At 40.6% G+C, this 21957-nt stretch overlaps 1 protein-coding gene across 1 annotated transcript in view; it reads left to right on the top strand.

The window, feature by feature from the left end:
- SLIT2 (slit guidance ligand 2) overlaps positions 1-21957 on the top strand; it is a 349772-nt gene that overhangs the window by 299675 nt on the left and 28140 nt on the right. The window contains exon 15 of the mRNA XM_060187732.1: positions 12892-12985. Within this exon, the coding sequence (XP_060043715.1) occupies positions 12892-12985 (94 nt within the window). The remainder of the gene's footprint in view (positions 1-12891; positions 12986-21957) is intronic.

Genomic DNA, 21957 nt, shown 5'->3' with positions numbered 1-21957 from the left:
TCTTGTGCTGGCTAGGTTTCCTGCTTCTGTTTATAAAAGATGCCTTTTCGTTGCATGAATCCACAGTTGGATACATATGACAAATTTTTCTCTTTTTGACTTCACCACTCTAGGGCAACTTTTTTTCAGAAACAGGTAGGGCAGGGGAGGGCAAGATACTGTGGTAGTGAAATTGCTCCTGTGCAGTGGGAGGTCCATATGCAAAATGGCAAAATAAAGCAGGTGCGCTATCTAGGTGAGCTATCTTGTCAGATCATAGTTTCCATTTTTAAAAAATCCAAAACATAATTAGAAATGAAAATTTACAGGGGCTGGTGGCTGGTGGCCGGTGGCTCACCCAGTTAAGTGCACATAGTACTAAGAGAAGCTCAAGTACCTGTGCAAGGATCTGGGTTCAAGCCCCTGGCTCCTCACATGTGGGGGTGGGGAACGCTTCACAGCAGGAAACAGGTCTGCTGGTGTCTGTCTTTCTCTCTCTCCCTATCTTCTTCCTTTGCCCTCTCAATTTCTCTCTGTCCTGTCTAATAAAATGGGGAGAAAAATAAAATGCCCACCAGGAGCAGTGGATTCTTACTGCCAGCACTGAGTCCCAGCGATAACCCTGGAGGCAAAAGAATTACTAAGAATCTTTGCTATTAGCTGATATGTGATTAATTCAAAGTAATGATTGTAGATATTTGTAATAAGGATTTGGGTAATTGCTTGTGTAGAGCAAGGAGGAAACACTCAAGAATACACACCCGGCAAGTAGGGGTCCAATGTCTTCCTTGTCCCCAAGCCAAATACTCTAATGTGTTTCTAGTGGAACCAGACCTTTCTCACACCTTTCTTCTTCCAAACTGGGGAATCTTTTCACGCCTCACAAAAACTGAGTGTTCCTTTATCTCCAACAAGCTTTTCTTCTGCTATCTCTTCCACTAATTGCCCCTCACGTATGTATTTTTGAAAAGTGTAAAAAATGTCACCACCACAAAACCCAGGGGCAGTCAGGTAATCTGTTTTATTGATGATGAAGAAAAGGCTATGTCTAATCAATGATGGCACAGTTCGTTAGTGAAACACTTGGGGCTGGCGGGATGCAGCTGACTTTGTGTAACTCTGGGGGAAACGCTGGGGTTTCCTCATCCTGCCACTAGCATTTATTAACGCTAGTCGCTCTTAAAGTTTGGGACTTTTTCATAAAATATATTTTTTAATTTTTTTTATTGGTGGATTAATGGTTTATAGCCTAAGATAAAATTTTTGAAATGGGGTTAATGACATATGTCTGTGATTAACATGGAAGAGTAAATATAAATTTACAATGCCTATATTGCAGAAATATGAGGCCCCCTTTGTTTATGAAGCTTAGGTCTAAAGCATTTAATTTAATATTAATCATCATCAATGTGGTGTTTGTTTGTGTTCTCTTTTTTTCTTTTTCAGTGCTGGGGTTGAACCCAGGGCCTCAGGAATACGTGGTATATGCACTACCACTGAACCACCTTTCCCCTGGCCCAGCCCAATTATTATATATTTTTTATTTATTGAAGAAAGATAAAGAGCAGAGGCTGGGTGGTGGCATACCTGGCTGAGCGCCTGTGCCACAGTGTGCAAGGACCTGTGTTTGAGCCTCTGATCCCCACCTGCAAGGGGAAGGCAAGCTTTGCAAGTAGTGAAGCAGTACTGCAGGTATCTCTCTGTCTCTTTCCCTCTTTATCATCCTCTTCTCTCTTGATTCCTGGCTCTACCCAATAAAAAAAATTAAAAAAATACAAAAGAGAGAAAGAGCGATCACTATCCGAGAACTATTCTGTCACTTACAGTCTCTCTCTCTCTCTCTCTCTCTCTCTCTCTCTTTTTTTTTCCTCCAGGGTTATTGCTGGGACTCGGTGTCTACACCATGAATCCACTGCTCCTAGAGACTATTTTTCCTATTTTGTTGCCCTTGTTGTTGCCCTTGTATTTGTTATAGTAGTTGTTGTTGTTGTTGGAAATGGAGAGAGAAATGGAGAGAGGAGGGGAAGACAGAGAGGGGGAGAGAAAGACAGACACCTGCAGACCTGCTTCACCGCTTGCGAAGCGACCCCTCTGCAGGTGGGGAGCTGGGGGCTTGAACCGGGATCCTTATGCCAGTCCTTGCACTTTGTGCCATATGCACTTAATTCGCTGTGCTACTGCCCAGCCCCCTCTTTTTTTGTTTTTATTTTATTTGTTTTTACATGGTACGAAGAATCTAATCCAAGATCCTGACCCCCAGATGTGACATGCTTAAGATGGCTTAATGTCAATCCTAATGGTATAAGAGTAAGAGTTTTGATCAAGAAAACTCTATAAATAATAAATATATAATATATGTGCAGGAAATTGTTCCTCACTTTGTCTTTTGCTATCTTTAAGAAGCATTTTATTTATACTGTTTTATTTTCCATGCACACTTCAAATGGAAAGACTTTATTGAGGAATCAGCCTTTGACTCTCCACTTTGAAGTGGAAGTAAATGTTGAATTCAGAAGAGCTCTTGGACTTGGCTCTATGTTTTCCTTTTAGGCAGTGTATATATTTTTGAAATTTCATAAGCTCTTATAGGCAATGACTCTTCTTAATAATTCTGTCTCTAGACACCCCTTTTATAGCTGAGTCACCATAGCTGCTGTTATTTTTTTTGCAGTCTGTTTTAACTAGGGAGAATACTTTGGCAGCTTAATGGTAGTGTGTGGTTTGATTTCATCTTCCAACTTTTCAAAGCCTTCTTAAAAGTATTTGGGTCTCAGAGAACACTTCAAAGACCCTGTGTGCTCTTCCACCACCCCCCACACACACCCAAAGCCTGGAACAACAGTTTAGCTTAACCGAACCTTATTCAGTTTAATTTGGATTTATTTTGAAAATGAAGTTAAATATTTCTGCAGTTTCAGTAGCTGTTGGAATTGGCTACACAGTTAGCATTGATGTTTCAATGAGTGTGCACAGAAAAGCACCGCCTCTACTGTCAGTTTATTTGGAGAAGCAAATCTTTCCATTTTAAGAATTCAAAAAAGATATTTACTGAGAAAATACTGCATGCAGGGTACTGTGCTAAGCATCAAAACTGATACAAAATGCATAAAACATTCCCCTTGTCTACCAGGCAAACTTCTTGGCTTTGCTTTTTCACTGCAAGTTCACATTAGGTCAGGTTTTTTTTTTCTCCCTCCAGTACAAAGTCATTATTTCTCATTGTCCAAGAAACTTAGCAGCATAATATAGTTACTTGACTACTTGTATGAAAAGAGAAATGCTCTTCTGAATTTGAAATCCTGTCAACTTTTACAGTTAAGAAGTACTATGAAGGCAACCTATCTTGTCTCATTTAGCACACACTTGAGATCATTAAGATCTGTCCTTGTTTGAAACACATTCATAACCCTATTACCCTCTATTTTATTTGACCTTCCCCTTTGGAATTACAGTTAGTTTCCTCTCCCGAGGTTACTCTGTGGCAGTGTCCTGATCCTAGGCACACACTATCTTGTACAGCTTTTGCACCAAGAGGAAACTGATCAGTAGTTATATTGCTTCAAGAATTCACAGCCGCTCAAGATCAGTTATTTAATGGTTCCATACTCACATGTGCGTTGTAACCAGTTTAGAGATGGGAGCTGGGGGTGGGGGTGGGGAGAATGGGGCTGGATAGTTTACTGATCATATTTTGAAGGTCAGTTAACTTTCTAACTGATAGGATTAACTTCAGAACAGCACAATAAAAAAGCATCCAACAGTTATAAGGAATTCTCAAGATGCGACTCTTTAAAAAAATAGAAGCATTCCATTCATGAGCCATCCTTTGCTTACTGATGGAAATACAACCAGTGATTCCCATTATTCAGATTAGAAGCTGGGTTTATGTGACCCAGGGTCTGAGATTATAGTTCAGAGCAGGATATGTAACAAATAGGACTGACCTGCTCATATACTTTACTTTTAGGTCCAGTTCAAAGAATCAGCTATGAAATAGCTTCCATAGTCTACCACCTTTAGTTCACCAGTCTTCCTTCTGGTCTGCTTAAAGGAGATTTTTTTTTTTTCACTTGAATAGAAGACAAATGTGAGATATGTGTTTTTAGTGGGGATGAGATAGAGACAGAGAGAAATTGAGAGAGGAGGGAGGGAGCGAGGGACGGGAGAGAGAGAGAGAGAGGGAGAGAGACAGACCTGCAGCCCTGCTTCACCACTCGTGAAGCTTTCCCTTTGCAGGTGGGGATCAGGGGCTCAAACCCAGATCCTTCTGCAATGTCATGTGCGCTCTTCACCAGGTGCACCACCGACTGGCCAGAGATGGAATCTTTTTTTTCTCTTTTTTTGGTGATGAGGATCATTCAGGTCCATTTATCTTAACCTTCCTCAAACTTGCCACTTAGTCTCTCAGACGTCTTCTATTCCAGAGTTCATAGTCTTCCTTTCCAGTTGGGAAGGCTTGACACATTTTGGCAGGTGAGATTTAGGTATAGCTGGGAGTCAGCTGAAGACCACGTACCCCAGCCAGTGAAGATATATCTCAGGCTGAGACCTCAGAGAACAAGTCTGCTCCAGGCTTTCTTTCTTCCCTTAGTCTCCCAAGATTATTCCTTCTGCCATCAGGGTCTCCTTCACTCGCAGTTTCAAAGTCTTTTCCTTCAAGTGTGGATAATTGAGTAAGTGTGTTTCAGTTCTTCATTTTTTGCAACAACCACAGTTTCAGGTTTGCACCAGGCAATTTTCTAGTCAATGCAATGAGAATGAAGATGTGCAAAAGTATATTTAGAGATGTCTGTTCCACATCCTCAAGTATTGTACTTTGAAAAAAAAAAAACAGACTCTCATTTAATATATTCAGTATGTTGGATTATTAACTAATACCCCTTGCTGTACCAACACAAGTAAAATCAAATCTGTACCGTTTATCCCTGTTTTTCTTCTGCATAGTTAAAGAGCTCAAAATGCAAATATTTGAAGGATGATGCTCTTGACCCTCTAGAAATCTGTCTTGGTGATTCTGTGAGGAAGCCAATCAGACTTCCTCCCCTGTCACATGTATGTTTGAAAATGTCATAACAGATTAAGTTTAACACTAGAATTCTGGTCCAGTTATCGAGATGGCTGTCAACAGTTCCCTTTCCATTACTATCAATATTAATGATCCTTTCCTATTTTAAAAAAGCTATTTTTGTATAATTTAAGAATAAGAACGAGAACAGACTGCAGTGTCGGCCCCAGTCCCCTCTTCACCTCTTCATACATCCATCAACCCAGAAATTGTTTTGTACCTGTTTCAGGAAAACAAACAATCCAATAAAGAACTCATTGCATTAGCAGAAGCTGATAACAGTAACATGTTGCAATACCACTGGATCCTCAATTTATTTACTATTCTAGATAGACATGCCCAACTTCAATTGGAAAGTATAACCCTTAGAAAACTTGAAATGAAATACAGATGGATTCATATCTACTATTCCCTATCATTCTTTTGATGTAAGACAAAATAGATATTTGAAATAGAATGATTAGAATTGGAAAATTCTGAAAATGCTGATCCAGGGAGGAAATAACCAACTTCTTTTCTGTTAAGCAGATTTTTAAAAAAATTTTGCTTATAAAAAGGAAACACCTACAAAATCATATGATAAGAGAGGTACAATTCCAGACAATTCCCACCACCAGAACGCCACATATCATCTCCTGCCCTGATAGCTTTCCTATTCTTTTTTTTAAAGATTGTTTTATTTATTTATGAGAAGGATAGGAGGGGAGAGAAAGAACCAGACATCACTCAGGCACCTGTGCTGCCAGGGATCGAACTTGGCACCTCATGCTTGAGAGTCCAAAACTTTACCACTGTGCCACCTCCCGGACCACAGCTTTCCTATTCTTTAACCCTTTAGGGAATCGGGTGGTAGCGCAGCAGGTTAAGCGCGCACGTGGCACAAAGCTCAAGGACCTGTGCAAGGATCGGGGTTCGAGCCCCGACTCCCCCCCTGCAGGGGAGTCACTTCACAGGCAGTGAAGCAGGTCTGCAGGTGTCTATCTTTCTCTCCCCCTCTCTGTCTTCCCCTCCTCTCTCCATTTCTCTCTGTCCTGTCCAATAAGGATGACATCAGTAACAACAACAATAATAACTATAACAACAATAAAAACCAACAAGGACAACAAAAGGGAAAATAAATAAATAAATAGATAGATACAACCTACTTAATACCTCTTCAAACACGGATGAGCTAAGTTTACTTTCCAAAGAGAACAAATACATTTTTTATGGGCACTTATGAATTTGGGGCTCTGTGATAGTTTTCAATGTAGATAAAACAATCAAAAGTTGTTTGCTCAGTTTCTAATCAAGGAGCAGTTATAGTTCAGTCCCTATATGAACTGTAGGGGATGCTAGAAAATCAGCTACCCATCTTCTTTCTTTTTTTTCCACACTGAAACTTTTTCTGACTAAAGATTTGGTCACGTCCATCCTTTATTCAGTTGCTGAGTTTAGCTTAAAATATATCCTATAGTGTGTGTATTGTAGCAAAGGAAAGGACCCTGGAGAAGGGGGCAGAGGGGCTCTCAGGCCTTGCTACGTGATCATGGACCTAATTTGGGAGTCAGACTGTCTTGCAGATACCTATAGTGATGTGATGAGAAATTTAACCATGTGCCAAGAGCCGTATTATATATATATCATTAAACTCCAAAATAAAATAATGAAGAAACAATGCATGCTACAACATTATTATGAAAATGATTAAAGTTCTTTTAATTTTTGGTCAAATAAAATATTCCCACAGGGCACATAATTGGATCCTCTCATAACATGTAGATAATTTCCTTTTGAACTGTTCTGATTAATTTTATCAAAATTTAACACCATGCCTATAGAGTGTTTGTTGACTTGGGGGTGGGGGAATCACTGTAGTTAATTATTTTCAGCCATTGCATGAGCCAAATGAATTTTTTTATCATCTCTGAGACTTAACCACTCTATGCTAGTCTTTTCAAGTACAAAGAAAGAGATGAAGAGAGTGAATCTCTCTTTACTCAGGCCTCCTTCAGTGCTAAGGGGCCAGACTCAAAGTTGGGTCGAGTGCATGACAAAGCAGGAACACTACCCAAGTGAGCTGTCTTACTGGCCCATCCTAGTATTTCTAAATATGAATCTTAATTCTGGGACTTGTAGGAAATGTATATTACACACATAATAAGTTTCAACTCAGAAGGGGCCAGGCAGTGGTGCACCCGGTTATGCGCACATAGTACTAAACGCAAAGACCTTCTCAAGGATCCAGGTCCAAGCCACCGGCTCCCCACCTATGGAGGGAAGCTTCACAAGTGCTGAAACAGGTCTGTGTTTAATCTTTCTCTCTCCTTCTCTATTTTCCTCTCCTCTTTCAATTTCTCTCTGTCCTATCCAATAACATGGGGGGGAAACTGACCTCCAGGAGCAGTGGGTTCATAGTGCTGACACTGAGCACCAAAATAGCCCTGAAGCCAAAATAATAATAATAATAAATAAGTAGGAGCCAATCTCCAGGTATATTAAGCAGTTAATGGAATAAGGCATTAGGCTCACTAATCTCCACTTTTCTAAAGCACAGTAGTTTATGCTTCTCTTCCGTCTGTCACCTGACAGGAAGAGAATCTTCGTTCCTGTTTGGCCTACCCACCTACTAACTCCGGTTCTCATTGTTAAAAACGAAGGCTTAAATGTCTAAGTCAGTCCAGACTCATAGTGGTTGGAGGTAGCTAGCCCACCAGCAGTGTAAAGCTAAATCACCACACGTGAAGACCCAAGTTTAAGCCCCCTAGTCGTCACAGGGGAACACCATTTAGAAAAGAGCTTCACAAACTGTGGACCAGTGCTGTGACCTCTGGCTCTTGCTGCTTGACTCTATCTCTTTCTTGCTCTCGCTCTCTCTCCCTCTCTGTTCCTCACTCTCTAGATCTGGAAAAGAGAGAGTCCACTTGAGCAGTGGAATAGCACAAGCACAAAGCCCTGCCTGGCACAAAAGAAGAAAAAAAGAACATCTGTAAGCCTGCATCTAGAACAACGGACTATCATACTGTCTGTTGTTGACTGAAAATGTGTCCTTTGCCTTCTGTCACCTCTCAGTTTATCACTTCATGACTGTACACATCTGTTAAGGTGATTATCTCAATCCCTGAGCTATCAAAAAGGAGGTTCAGATGTCTTAATTTACATTTTCTTCCCTTGATTTTTCCGAACGCAGTACTGGCTCTGACAACCCATAAACCAAAAATAGAAACGAGAGGGAAATTGCATAATGTCTTGTCAATGCTACAAAGTTTGGGATACATTCTTTTGTAGTAACTAAAAGCATAGGATTACACTACCATTGGCACATTTTATTTCCTCCCAACATTTCCCACTTTGTCTTGAGTTCCAGAAACTTCCCACTGTGGAACACTGGTTCAACTTTAAAAACCGACTTCCCTCAAACACAGCAGAATTCAGTGTAATTACAATATGTTAAACAAATAGTTCAATGTAAACACTCTAATATTCACTCATGGAAAACATAAAGTAATATTTAGAAGGAAGATCTTAAACTGTTTTACTGTCGATTGTGAGGGACTGATTATTAGGCACAGGAAGAAATGCTGAATGAAGGAAAAAGCTAGATCCCAATGTAGGTCAACAAGGGAGAATTCTTGTCTTGAAAAGTCTGAGTTTTTCTATCCATAACTATTTAGTTTATCTCCATACAACACTCTAGAAAGATGAAAAGGCAAAGAGACTAAATAAAACTGTTCTCAGTGGTCTCCCGCAGGGAAGGAATGAGGTAAATGCCAGTCGTAATCAATTCACTGAAAACATTAGCGCCCTACAATCTTACCTTATATAATTATCGTGACTTTTATTTTTTATAAACGTATTTGTAATCTTATTTATTCATTATTGGATAGAGACAGAGAAATTGAGAGAGGAGGGGGAAGTAGAGAGTGAGAGAGAGAGGGAGAGAGAGAGAGACTTGCAGCCCTGCTTCACCACTCATGAAGCCCCCCCCCCGCGCAGGGGCTTGAACTCGGGTCCTTGCACACTGTAATGTGTGCACTTAACCGGTTACTCCACCACCAGGTGCATCACCTCCTAGCTCCTGTCATGACTTTGAAATGACTGTATTAGCAAAACGTTTAAAATTATGATGCCTGGCAGTAATTTCTATGTGAGTGTTGACTAACTAAACAAGTGTGTTCAAAGTAAATGCCATAATTTGTGCATAAGTAAATGTACCATGGAAAAATCATCAGTCCAGGCTGGTGGAATAGTTCACTTGGGTAGTGTGCTTCTGTGACATGTCCATGACCAGGCTTTGAACCTGGCCTCACCACATTGAAGGAAGCTTCAGTGCTGGGTCTCTTACACACACACACACACACACACACACACTCACTCTTTCTTTCTTCTTCCCTCTCCTCCTCCTTCATCTTCCTCTCTCTCTCTCTCTCTCTCTCTCTCTCTCTCTCTCTCTCTCTGCTTCCCTACCTCTTTCTGTATATATATGTCCATGACCAGTCTTTGAGCCTGGCTTCACCACACTGAAGGAAGCTACAGTGCTGGGTCTCTCTCTCTCTCTCTCTCTCTCTGCTTCCCCATCTCTTTCTGTCTAAATATATATCAGCAGATAATAAATGGCTGGAAAAAACGTAAGAATATTTCATAAAGAAGACGATATCAAGTAATGGGAAATTTGACAACAGATGGAAACATCATTAGCCCAAGCATGAAGTAGAAAAATGAAGTATTTCTCCTTTATTATAATTTATTGAGACAATTTCTTATTAGAGTATAAAGGAAAAATACATACAATGCTACTTGTCTTATATTTCAAGTAGTCACTTTCAGTCTTCAGCTATTACAAACTATCTCTGTAGTCAGTATTCAGCCAATAGATTGGATTTAAAAAAACCTCAAGGTGATTTCATCATGGTAGACTGATAAATCTAAGGGGAAAAAATTATCAAAATGTATTATTTAAAGAAATACTAATTGAAAGTTAAAAATTTTAAATGAAGTCTGTTTCAAAATAGCTAACCGCATAAAAGCTATTAAAACCTTTGTTGTGTCAATATTTAGAGACCAAGAAAGCCTTATTCTGGAAGAAATATAGGAGACTTTTCAGTGTGATCTGATCTGGGGCCCATATTCAGCTTAGGAGCCTATGTGACCTCTACATCCCTGTAGATCTGAGCTCACATTCTGTGGTCATGAGTAGGAACATTCCAAGCTGACCCAATTTCAGGACCCATCTTCCTCAGGTGGAAGATAGAGTATGTTGTCCAGCCTCCCTTCAGAGGATGGAACATTCTCTACTGTTGTTGATCCACATTGAGGGCAAGGTCCTATGGGGGCCCAAAAAGGGGTCTATTGTGTTGTTTCTGATAGAGATTACTGGTAACATTGGGGAGAGGGATTTATTCTAGGTCTAGGCCCATCATGTCTGTTTGGGAATCTCAGGACTCTCCGATTAGGGCCCCAGCTGATGGGGTGGCCTGTTTACTTATTTTTCATGAGAGCAATACTCAGTTCTTTTTGAGCCTCAAGTATAAAAGTATTTGCATAATCATCATGCTATATCCCCTACCCCCTCTTACAGGTTTTAAGCACCCATTTCTAATTTCTACCAAGTGACAAAATGTTGTCTTGATTTTTTTTTTCTACCAGGGTTATCACTGGGGCTCAGTGCTTGCAAAATTCACCAGTTCTTTTTATCAAAGGCTATTTTTTTTTTCCTTTTTCTTCTTTCTTAAAGGAGAAAACAGAAATAAGGGGAGGGTGAGGCAGGAAAGGCATAGGGGAAGAGAGACACTTGCAGTCCTGCTTCAATAGTAGTGGAGCTTCCCCGCCCGTCAAAGTGAGGAACCAGGGGCTTGAAACTGGAGCCTCATACTTCATAATGTGTGTGTTCTACTTTGTGTACCCGGGCCAGAAATCTCAGTCTTGTAATAAAAAAGTACTGCAAATGCCTGATTTATTTTTTAAACCAGTACTGTTTGAATCCACACACTTTGAACAAACAAAAATTCTAATTGTTTTGGAAATGAACATCTGCCTAAAGACATTTCACTTTAGTTTTCCATTTACTGCATGTGAAGCAATTAAAAAGTAATTTAGAAGTAAGTAGAAAAGCCTTTTAATTTTGTCTTCTGAGCCACTCACCTTAAGATCTTACAAAATAACTGTGAGAAAGTCTTCTCAGGAAAAGCTGTATTTTGCTTAACACATCTGAAAATAAAATCTAACCATACTGTTTGGATCTGAAGACATTATCTTAGAGATGGTCAGACATGCACTTCAGCACAGAGTTTTAGAATAAACAGGCATGTACTTTATTTTTCCTTTGGAAATACATATTTTTTATTGATTGAATACTGATCAGCAAGACCGAAAGATAAAAGGAGTACAATTCCACACAATTCCCACCACTAGAGTTCTATACCCTAACTCCTCCATTGGAAGCTTTCCTATTCTTTATCCTTCTGGAAACATGGACCCAGGGTCAATATGGGGTACAGAAGGTAGAAAGTCTGGCTTCTGTAATTGCAACTCCACTGGACTTGGCTGTTGGCAGGTCGATCCATACTCCCAGCCTGTTTCTGTCTTTCCCTAGTGGGGCAGGGTTCTGGGGAGGTGGGGCTCCAGGACACATTGATGAGGTCCTCTGCCCAGGGAAGGCAGGTTGGTGTCATGGGAGCATCTGCAACTTGGTGGCTGAAAACGCATTGAGATTTCAAGCAGAACAAACCATTAAATAATCAGGAACCTAAAGACAAGAATGTAGCAGAGGAGATTTGGAGTCTCCATTTTGGATAAAGCTGGTAGTTCTATTTTAGGTATATTCCAAGGGGCCCATGACTTTATTAAATTTTTCCTGAGCCGGACAGCTAACATACAGGTGGATCAAAGGTATTGTCTGGGGAGATGGTATGCATTTAACTCTTATTTACTGAAAAAAAAATCTATATACTTTGTGGCTCACCTGGTAGAGCACACACATTGCCATTCTCTGGGGCCTGGATTAAAGCCCCAAGACACCACACTGTACTAGGGAGGCATCTCAAACCACCTTGGAGCTGGGTTTCACTGTGTCTCCTCATTCTCATTCTCTCATATTCTCTCTCTCTCTCTCTCTCTCCCCCTCCCTCCTTGCCTCCCCCCCCCCCATTCTTTCTCTGTTTGTCCTTCTATGTAGAGGAAATGAAAAATGGCTACAAGGGATGATGGATTTGTATGGACACTGAGCCCCACTGATAACCCTGGTGACAAACGATTATATACATATATCTACTATATAAATTAACTGACATTCCAAAGAAGTATATACTCCCTGTATTACCTTTTTACTTTTTTCACTCTGGGTCCATGTAGCTGGAGAGTGTTTCGCTGAGATATTACAAGGAGTCATAGAAGGAAACTGGATTTGTCTCCTTGATTTATAAAACCATGGAGATTATGAAGATTTGGGGGATTTTTTTGTTTTCAGACACAAAGAGTGCATACCAATTGATGTCATGCCAAGCTTAAAATAGTCATAACCTCCTAAAATCCTGGTGGGACATTAGGCTGGAAATAAGGATTCTGAGATGCTGGTGAATGGGGTGATTCTCTGTGTAGTAGTTGGTTATGTGTGAATGTCTAAAATAAAGTAACTGAAACAATGGAGATGGAAAGCACTCTGACTTCATTGTCCTGATTCCAATAGAATACTCTGCAGGGACTTATATTATTCACAGTTCATAAGTAGAACCAGCTGTTTGAATCAACTAGTTCTGTATTTTATATTTCCCCTCAACCCCAAACTGCACTGACCTCTGATATCCTAAATCAGGCTGTTGCAGGAAATCTCTTAACCTCTGTGTGAACTAACACCATTTGCTGTGTTGCAGGTGAGTTGTGTGAGGAGAAGCTGGACTTCTGTGCTCAGGACCTGAACCCCTGCCAACATGACTCCAAGTGCATTCTGACACCCAAGGGATTCAAGTAAGTCTGGAGGCTCATGATGGGGGGTGGGGGAGGGAATCTGTTAGGAATCCCTCTTCCCATCTTCTGTTCACACTTTGCTTAGGAGTAAAAGGACACTCAAGCTGCAGCATCAGTGGCATTTTATTTTATTTGTTTATTATTGGATAGTTGTCGTTTTCGCCAGGCTGACTTTGCGGGCGGGAGACAGACGACCAGGGACACATGGCTGAGCGGAGAAGCAATATTTCTTTATAAAACTAATCTAATCTAATCACAACCCAATTCTGTCCTGCTTCTCTCTCCTCCATCTCTCTCCTCCAGTGGAAGAGTCAGGAACCAAGGAAGTACGTAGAATAGGGGGCAGGGAGAAGGAAGAAGCATGAAGTAGCAAGGACTAAACCAAAATCTCCCGGAGGCAGGGGGAGTGAGACCAAACCAATGTTACAGAATGACCATGTAAATAGACCACAACGTCAAGCAGTGTAACAGAAGGGATCCCAGAAGTAGAACTAGAAGCATCCCAACAGATAGTGATAGAAATTGAAAAAGGAGAGGGAAGTAGAGAGGGAGAGAGACACCTGCAGCCCTGCTTCACGACTTATGAAGCTTCCCCCCTGCAGGTGGGGACCAGGAGGGACTTGAGCCTGGGTCCTTGTGCATTGTAATGTGTGCACTTAACTGGGTACTCCACCACCTGGTTCCCTATTAGTGATCGTTTTATAAATGTCCAACATGAACTATATTTTAACACAACACAGCAAATAAAAGGGAATGTTTCCTCTTGCTACACTTAGGAGATAATGTCGCCTATGAGTATGTTTTCTTAAATTTAATTGAAAGCCAAAAAAATGTGTAAAATGCATCTAATATATGCTTTGTAATCTTAAGGATAAGTCCCCAGTAAAATAAGGGACTTCATCTGAAATGCCTGAACACGTGAAGGTCTGCATAGTAATGTGGCCTGGGTGAGGACAGAGTGGCTTTCTGTCACAGACAGAAAAACCTCAGACAGAGAATACAAGGACCAGGACTCCTCCAAGTGTGTGAGAAATGGGAGAGTGGGATAGGCAAGAAGGTACCGTCTGGGTGAAAATGTGGATGGAGAGTTTAGAGTATTATCAGGTATATAAATGTCAGGGTCTTTAAGAGGTCAGGTGAAAATGAGACTTGTATAAATCAAACTAGAATTAGAAATGGGACACGCAGGGACTTGGGCGGTAGTGTAGCAGGTTAAGCACACATGGCTTAAAGTGCAGGGGCCGGCATAAGGATCGAGGTTTGAGCCCCCAGCTCCCCACCTGCAGGAGGTCACTTTATAAGCGGTGAAGCAGGTCTGCAGGTGTCTGTCTTTCTCTCCTCCTCTGTGTCTTCCCTTCCTCTCCATTTCTCTCTGTCCTATCCACCAACAACATAGCTATGACAACAATAACAGCTACAACAAGCACAACAACAAGAGCAACAAAATGGGAAAAATAGCCTCCAGGAGCAGTGGATTCTTAATGCAGGCACAAAGCCCCAGCAATAAATCCTGGAGGCAAAAAAAAAAAAAAAAGAAAAGAAAGAAATGGGACACCCAGAATGTCTGTTATGGTCTGATATGGGCTAAAGGCATTTTTTATTTTTTGGAACTTGGTACATAATCTGTACCTGTTTTTCTCTATGTGTATTCACGCTGCCCCCTTTACCTTAACTGAGTCTTATGTGGATGATAAATCATATTCTCTTCTAGACACAAGACCCCCCCCCCACAGTAAGTGAAAACTTCAAATCCATTTCTTTCCTTTTCAGCAGCTGGAATGGAAATGGAAAGCAGCTGGAATATGTCTGACTAGTAAATGAAATGATTCCATTCCCATAATCCTGAAGCCTATTAAATTTATATTACAATGGCATCTCTTCTTATAGTTGGCAACAATGTAGACATCATTGTATAAATTTCAAACATGAGACCAGGCGGTGGCACCCCTGAGAGAGCATAAATGCTACAGTGTGCAAGGTCCCAGGTTCAAGCCCCCAACAGCCTCTTGCAGGGGGGAAAGGAATCTTCACAGATGGTGAAACAATGTTACAGGTCTCTCTCTTTCGCGCTCTCTCTCTTTCTTTCATTTTCTTTCTCTCTGTCCCCCCTTCTTTCTCTCTGTCTCTATCAAAAATAAATAAGTATAATATAATAATTTTAAAAACTTAAATGTTTTATACATGAGGCAGGTGGGATTCAAAGAGGCCAGGTGTTGATTTAGAGATCTCAAGATTATTCATTTCTGGGGCCAGAGTTGAGATTTATTCCTCCCAACTGAATGATTTAATAATAATGTCGCCTTTAGGGAGTTTTATCATTTATAAATATTAAACTTGGTTTGTCACAGGAATTGAGAATGACACAGTCAAAAGCTGAGCTAGGCTCAACTTGTACATAGCCTTGTGGGAGGTGCCTTTCCCCAATATTGACAGAGCACTTGCCATGGGCCAGAGCATGTAGTGATAATTTCCTCGAATGCTTATGTGGTGTTTTGGTTTTGTTTTTTAAAATATTTATTTATTCCCTTTTGTTGCCCTTGTTGTTTTATTGTTGTTGTTGTTATTGATGTCATCATTATTGGATAAGACAGAGAGAAATGGAGAGAGGAAGGAGTGACAGAGAAGGAGAGAGAAAGACACCTGCAGATCTGCTTCACTGCCTGTGAAATAACTCCACTGCTGGTGGGGAGTCGGGGGTTTGAACCTGGATCCTTACTCCGATCCTTGCGCTTTGTGCCACCTGCACTTAACCCGCTGTGCTACCACTCGACTCCCATTATGTGGTGTTGAATAGCTAGTCACTGTCACGTACTCTACCTTCTTAGTGAACTGATACAGGTTTCACTGTCACTGTATCCAGACAATTACAAATCACTCCGTTTTTTTTTTATTTCTTTATTGGGGAATTAATATTTTACATTCAATAGTAAATATAATAGTTTGTACGTGCATAACATTTCCCAGTTTTCCATATAACAATACAGCCCCCCACTAGGTCCTCTGTCATCCTTCTTGGACCTGTATTCTCCCTCCCACCCACCCCAGTATCAATTCCAGTTCAATTTCTACTTGTGTTTTCTTTTCTGATCTTCTTTTTCAACTTCTATCTGAGAGTGAGATCATCACATATTCATCTTTCTGTTTCTGACTTATTTCACTTAACATGATTTTTTCAAGGTCCATCCAAGATCAGATGAAAATGGTGAAGTCACCATTTTTAATAGCTGAGTAGTATTCCATCATATATATACTACAACTTGCTCAGCCACTCATCTGTTGTTGGACACCTAGGTGGCTTCCAGGTTTTGGCTACTACAAATTGTGCTTCTAAGAACATATGTGTACACAGATATTTTTGGGAGGGTGTGTTGGGTTTCTTAGGATATATCCCCAGGAGAGGAATTGCAGGGTCATAGGGTAGTCCATTTATAGCTTTCTGAGAGTTCTCCAGATTGCTTTCCACAGAGGTTGGACCAATTACATCCCCACCAGCAGTGCAGGAGAGTTCCTTTGACCCCACAAACTCTCCAGCATTTGCTGCTGTTACCTTTTCTGATGTATGACATGCTCACAGGAATTCTTCTTCTAGCGTTTGCCCTTCTTCCGTAGCCAGTCAACATCATCAGGTTGAGCTGATGTAAAGTTTCGAGACCTCCTTTGAATCTGGAGAGGTGGCAGTCATTGACTATGTGGGTCATAGTCTGTCTGGAGCCGCAGAGGCAGTTCGGGTCGTCTCTGGCTCCCCAGCGATGGAACATAGCGGCGCACCGGCCATGGCCTGTTCGATAGCGATTGAGGAGGGCCCAATCATAACGTGCTAGGTCAAAGCCAGGTTGACGCTTGCAGGGGTCTGTGATGAGGTGTTTGTTCTTTACCTCAGCTGACTGCTAACTCTGTTTCCAAGAGACTGGAACAGAGAAGTTCAGTGTAGGCGTAGGGGACCAGATTGGGTGACGAGAGGTCAAGCGTTGGACAGGGTGGGCGAAGATATCCGCGTATATTGGCAGGTCCGGTCGAGTGTAGACGTGGGAAATGAACTTAGATGATGCCGCATCCCGACGAATATCTGGCGGGGCGATGTTGCTAAGAACTGGCAGCCATGGAACCGGGGTGGAACGGATGGTTCCAGAAATTATCCTCATGGAGGAATATAATTTGGAATCGACCAAGTGGACATGGGGGCTACGGAACCATGCTGGGGCACAGTATTCTGCAGTGGAATAGCATAATGCCAGAGATGATGATCGTATCTCATTGTTGTCTTTATTTGCATTTCCCTGGTAATCAAAGACTTGGAGCATTTTTTCATGTGTTAATCAACCTTTTGGATCTCTTCTGTGGTGAATATTCTGTCCATGTCCTCTCCCCATTTTTGGATGGGGTTATTTGTTTTCTTGTGGTTGAGTTTGGCAAGCTCTTTATCTATTTTGGTTATTAACCTCTTATCTGATGTATGGCATGTAAAGAACTCCAATTCTGTCAGGGGTCTCTTTGTTTAGGTATTGGTTTCTTTTGCTGTGCAGAAGCTTTTTAATCTGATGTAGTCTCATCGGTTTATACTTGCCTTAGTCTACTTTGTAATTGGATTCATTTCATTGAAGATGTCTTTAAAATTTATGCAAAAAATAGTTCTGCCAATAGTAAGTATCTGATAGTTCCTGGTTGCTTTCCCCATTTAATAATCTAGGCACCTTTGTCAAAGATTAGATGTCCACAGGTGTGGGGGCTTACTTCTGGGCTCTCAATTCTATTCCACTGGTCAGTGTGTCTATTCCTGTTCCAGTACCAAGCAGTTTTGATGACAGTGGCCCTATAATACAATTTGAGATCTGGGAGTGTGATGCCTCCAGTTCTGTGCTTTCTTCTCAAGATAGTTTTGGCAATTCTGGGTCTTTTCTGGTTCCAGATAAACATTTGTAGCATTTGTTCTATTCTCAAAAATGTGATTGGGTTTTCTTGATGGGGATAGCATTAAATTTGTAGATGGCTCTGGGTAGTATATTCATTTTAATCATGTTAATTCTTCCAACCCATGAACATGGACTATCTTTCCACTTCTTTGTGTCTTTTTCAGTTTCCTTGAGTAGTGACTCATAATTTTCAGTATACAAGTCTTTCACTTCTTTGGTTAGGTTTAGTCCTAGATATTTTATTGTTCTTGTTGCTATAGTAAAAGGAATTGACTTCTGGATTTCATCTTCTTCTAACTTAGTGTTTTCATAGAGGAATGCCACTGACTTTTGTGTGTTAATTTTTTAGCCTGACACCTTACTGTATTGCCTGATGATTTCCAAAAGCTTCTTGCTGGATTCCTTAGGTTTTTCTATGTATACTATCACGTCATCTGCAAATAGGAAGAGTTTGACTTCTTCTCTTCCAATCTGTATGCCTTTAACTCCTTGCTCCTGCCTGATTGCAATGGCAAGAACTTCCAACACTATGTTGAATAGTAATGGTGATAGTGGGCAGCCCTTTCTAGTACCTGATCTGAGGGGAAATGCTTCCAGTTTTTCACCATTGAGTATGATGTTGACTGTAGGTCTGCTACATAGAGACTCCACTATCTTCAGGGATTTTTCCATCTTTCCCATTTTTTGTAGTGTTTTGATCATAAAGGGATGTTGTATTTTGTCAAAGGCTTTCTCTGCATCTACTGGTATGACCATGTGGTTTTGGTCTTGCTTTTATTGATGTGGTGGATCATGTTGATTGATTTACTTATATTAAACCAACCTTGCATCCTTGGGATGAACCCCACTTGGTCACGATGAACAGTCGTTGTAATATATTGCTGTATCTGGTTGGCTAGAATTTTGTTCAATATTTTAGCATCTTTGTTCATCAGAGATATTGGCCTATAGTTTTTTTTTTATTGTGTCACAAAACACTCAGTTTTATAAATTTATTCATTTATTTAACTTCTTATTTATTTTGGATAGAGGCAGAGAGAATTGATAAGGAAGGAGGAGACAGAAAGGGAAAGAGAGAGAGAGAGAGAAACAGACTGACAGACTAGCAGCATTGTGATTTGTGCAAGAGGATATGGTGATGGCTTGGAATGGGGAAAAGGGAATCCTCAAGGTAGCTCAGCTGGGTGCCAGCCTTGCCCTAGTCGTACCCTAGGTTCAAGTCCCTGATGTAAGGAGTTCGGTGGCAGTGCAGGAGGTTTCAGTAAAGTGGCATTTTTCTCTCTGTCTCTCTCTCTCTCTCTCTCTTTCTCTCTCTCACACACACACGTGTGTGTGTGTGTGTCCTCTATCAATTAAAAAGTCATTTTGAAACAATGAAATTGAAAGGGGGAGGGGACAAAAATGCAGAGTTGGGATTTGAATGAAGGCTGATATGTTAATAATTGTCAGGCGGTTATCAGAAGTTCTAAACTGCATGGGAGGTGGTATCAGTATCACATCTCCATTGCCTTTCAGAGATCAATCAGAATGAAATACTGATTCTCATATTTTCCTTAGAAATTATATAACAACTCCATTTGGTTTAACATTAGTCATTTGAAAATACACAGCTGCAGTTTTAGCACTGGCTGGTCCCATTTTCTCTTTGTTGAAAAAGAAAAGAATAGCTCTTATTGTATTTTTTCATTTATTTTTATCTTTCTATTAGATAGGACTTGGGCTAGGTAGTGGCACAGTAGGTTAAGTGCATATACTACAGTGTGCAAGGGTCCAGGTTCAAGCCCCTGGTCCCCACCTGCAAGTAGGAAGCTTCATGAGTGGTGAAGCAGGGCTGCGGGTGTCTGTCTGTCTTCCTTTTCACTTCCCCTTCCCCTCTCAATTTTTCTCTGTCTCTATCCTATAATAAATAAACAAATATTTAGATAGGACAGAGAAATTGAGAGAAGACAGGGAGATAGATAGACACACACACTTACACACACACACCCACACACACACACACACACACACACACACACATACACCTACTGACCTGCTTCACCACTTTCGAAGCAGAACCTCCCTGCAGGTGGGAATGGGGGATCGAATCCAGGTTGGTGATATGTATGCTTAATTGGGTGTTTCAAGCCCTGCCTCCCTTTTTATTATATTTTTCATTCTATTTCAGTTTACTACCCCTAGAACAAAAGAAATGGAAAAAGCTGGAATCTTTATTTTGTATTAAGTTCTGCACTACATTTACTTATAAATACAATACATTAGGAAGGTGATTTGTACACTACAAGTGTTTGATTTGCCTACAGCTTAAATTAGCAAACTGAAGACATGCCCTTACACAATCAATGCTACCATTTCTCAGGGAAATTAAACAAGCAGGTGGTTTTTTTTTTATTTAGTTACATTTTATTGATTTCATAACTATTAATAAGACCGTAGGATAAGAGGGGTACAATTCCATACAATTCCCACTATTAGGTTTCTGTATCCCATCCCCTCCATTGGAAGCCTTCTTATTCTTTATCCCTCTGGGACTATGGACCCAAGGTCATTATTTGGTGCAGAAGGTGGAAAGTCTGGCTTCTGTAATTGCTTCTCTACTAAACATGGACATTGGCAGATCGATCCATACTTCTAGCCTGTTTCTGTCTTTCCCTAGTGGGCAGGGATCTGGAAAGGTGGGGTTATAGGGTACATTGGTGACGTCCTCTGCCCAGGGAAGTCAGGTTGGCGTCATGGTAGCTTCTACAACTTGGTGGCTGAAAAAATAAAAAAGCATTAAGATATAAAGTAGAATAGATCTACTCTGCTTTATATCCTGATTATTAAACAAGCAGGTGATTTTTGAGACTTGCTGTTCTGCTATACAAGTCTCAAGGTGCTTCGTGCACTGGCAGTCTAAGATAACATGTTAGTAAAACTCAGTGGAGATCATTAAAAAATAAAGAAGTCTCCAAAATGAATTCTTAATTCAATATCTATTACTACACTCAATTCGATTCTGTCCTTTTGAAAGAGTACTGCACTGGATTATGCGTTCTGTAAGTTAGGGAACCACTGTGGTCAGCTTTGATGGGTGAGCTTCTTTTATAACTATTTGTAGCTGAGCAGAAAACTGCTTAAGTCTGTGTATACGGTGACTCCCAAGTTCTAAATAACTGTTCCTTCTTGGTAAGTGAGGTGCAAAAAGAAAATGGGCTTAGAAACCAAAACTATCCGGAGCAGCCGGCAAAATTCTCTCGTGACAAATGTCGTTTGGACAAGTTGTACAGTTACTTCCCCTTCATGTTCTTACTACCAAGCTAACAGAGCTGGCTTGCCTTCTTTTGCTTGATTACATCCCTCATAAATCTTCTAAATTGCCTGGAGATATTTTTAGAGCATGATATGCCATAAGCTGTATTTTCAAGCATGCATCTTCCTTAGTCAGCTTTTGAACCTCTAAACGCTATCTTTTATTTCTTTGCTTTCATCCTCACCGTGTCAGATAACAGAGTGGAGAGAACGTGATGGGTTTCATTGATAATAACAACTTGAAGGGATTCGTAATTAAATAATCCCTCCCTAGTTTGAAAGTCAGTCTGAGGTACAAAAGGAAAACAAAACAACAACAACAAAATGTTACTTGTAACATGCCTCCAAGTTCTAGTAGGCTTGGAAAAATGGAATTTGAAGAGAAGGAGATATAAAAAACAGCTCTTAACCACTGTGGCGAATGTGTGGGTCTCTTATCTTTTACTTTGATTTCTTTTCTCAGATAAATAATTCAGAGTGTTTCAAAGCATTTCTCCCCCCCTTTTTTTAATGCTTTGCACTTCAGTGGCTCTGCTCCCATTAACACTGATGGAATCTCTGCTCTCAGACCTTGTCCGTCTAGCGGATAATGTATATGGCCACTTAGGAACCATTTAACTGGACTTGTTTGTTTTGTTCTGATTTAGCATGAAAGCCACTGGCACTAGAGCCAGCAATGCTTCTGTAGCAGACTCGTTGTATTTCTTTTATTTTTAATGATTCATTTTCTGAAGTGAGACAGAGAGGCCAGTGTGCTGCTTAGCTCTGGCA

The sequence above is a fragment of the Erinaceus europaeus genome, chromosome 3 (genome assembly GCF_950295315.1).
Source record: "Erinaceus europaeus chromosome 3, mEriEur2.1, whole genome shotgun sequence".
Taxonomy (NCBI): Eukaryota; Metazoa; Chordata; class Mammalia; order Eulipotyphla; family Erinaceidae; genus Erinaceus; species Erinaceus europaeus.
This window is presented reverse-complemented; position numbering and strand designations above follow the sequence as displayed.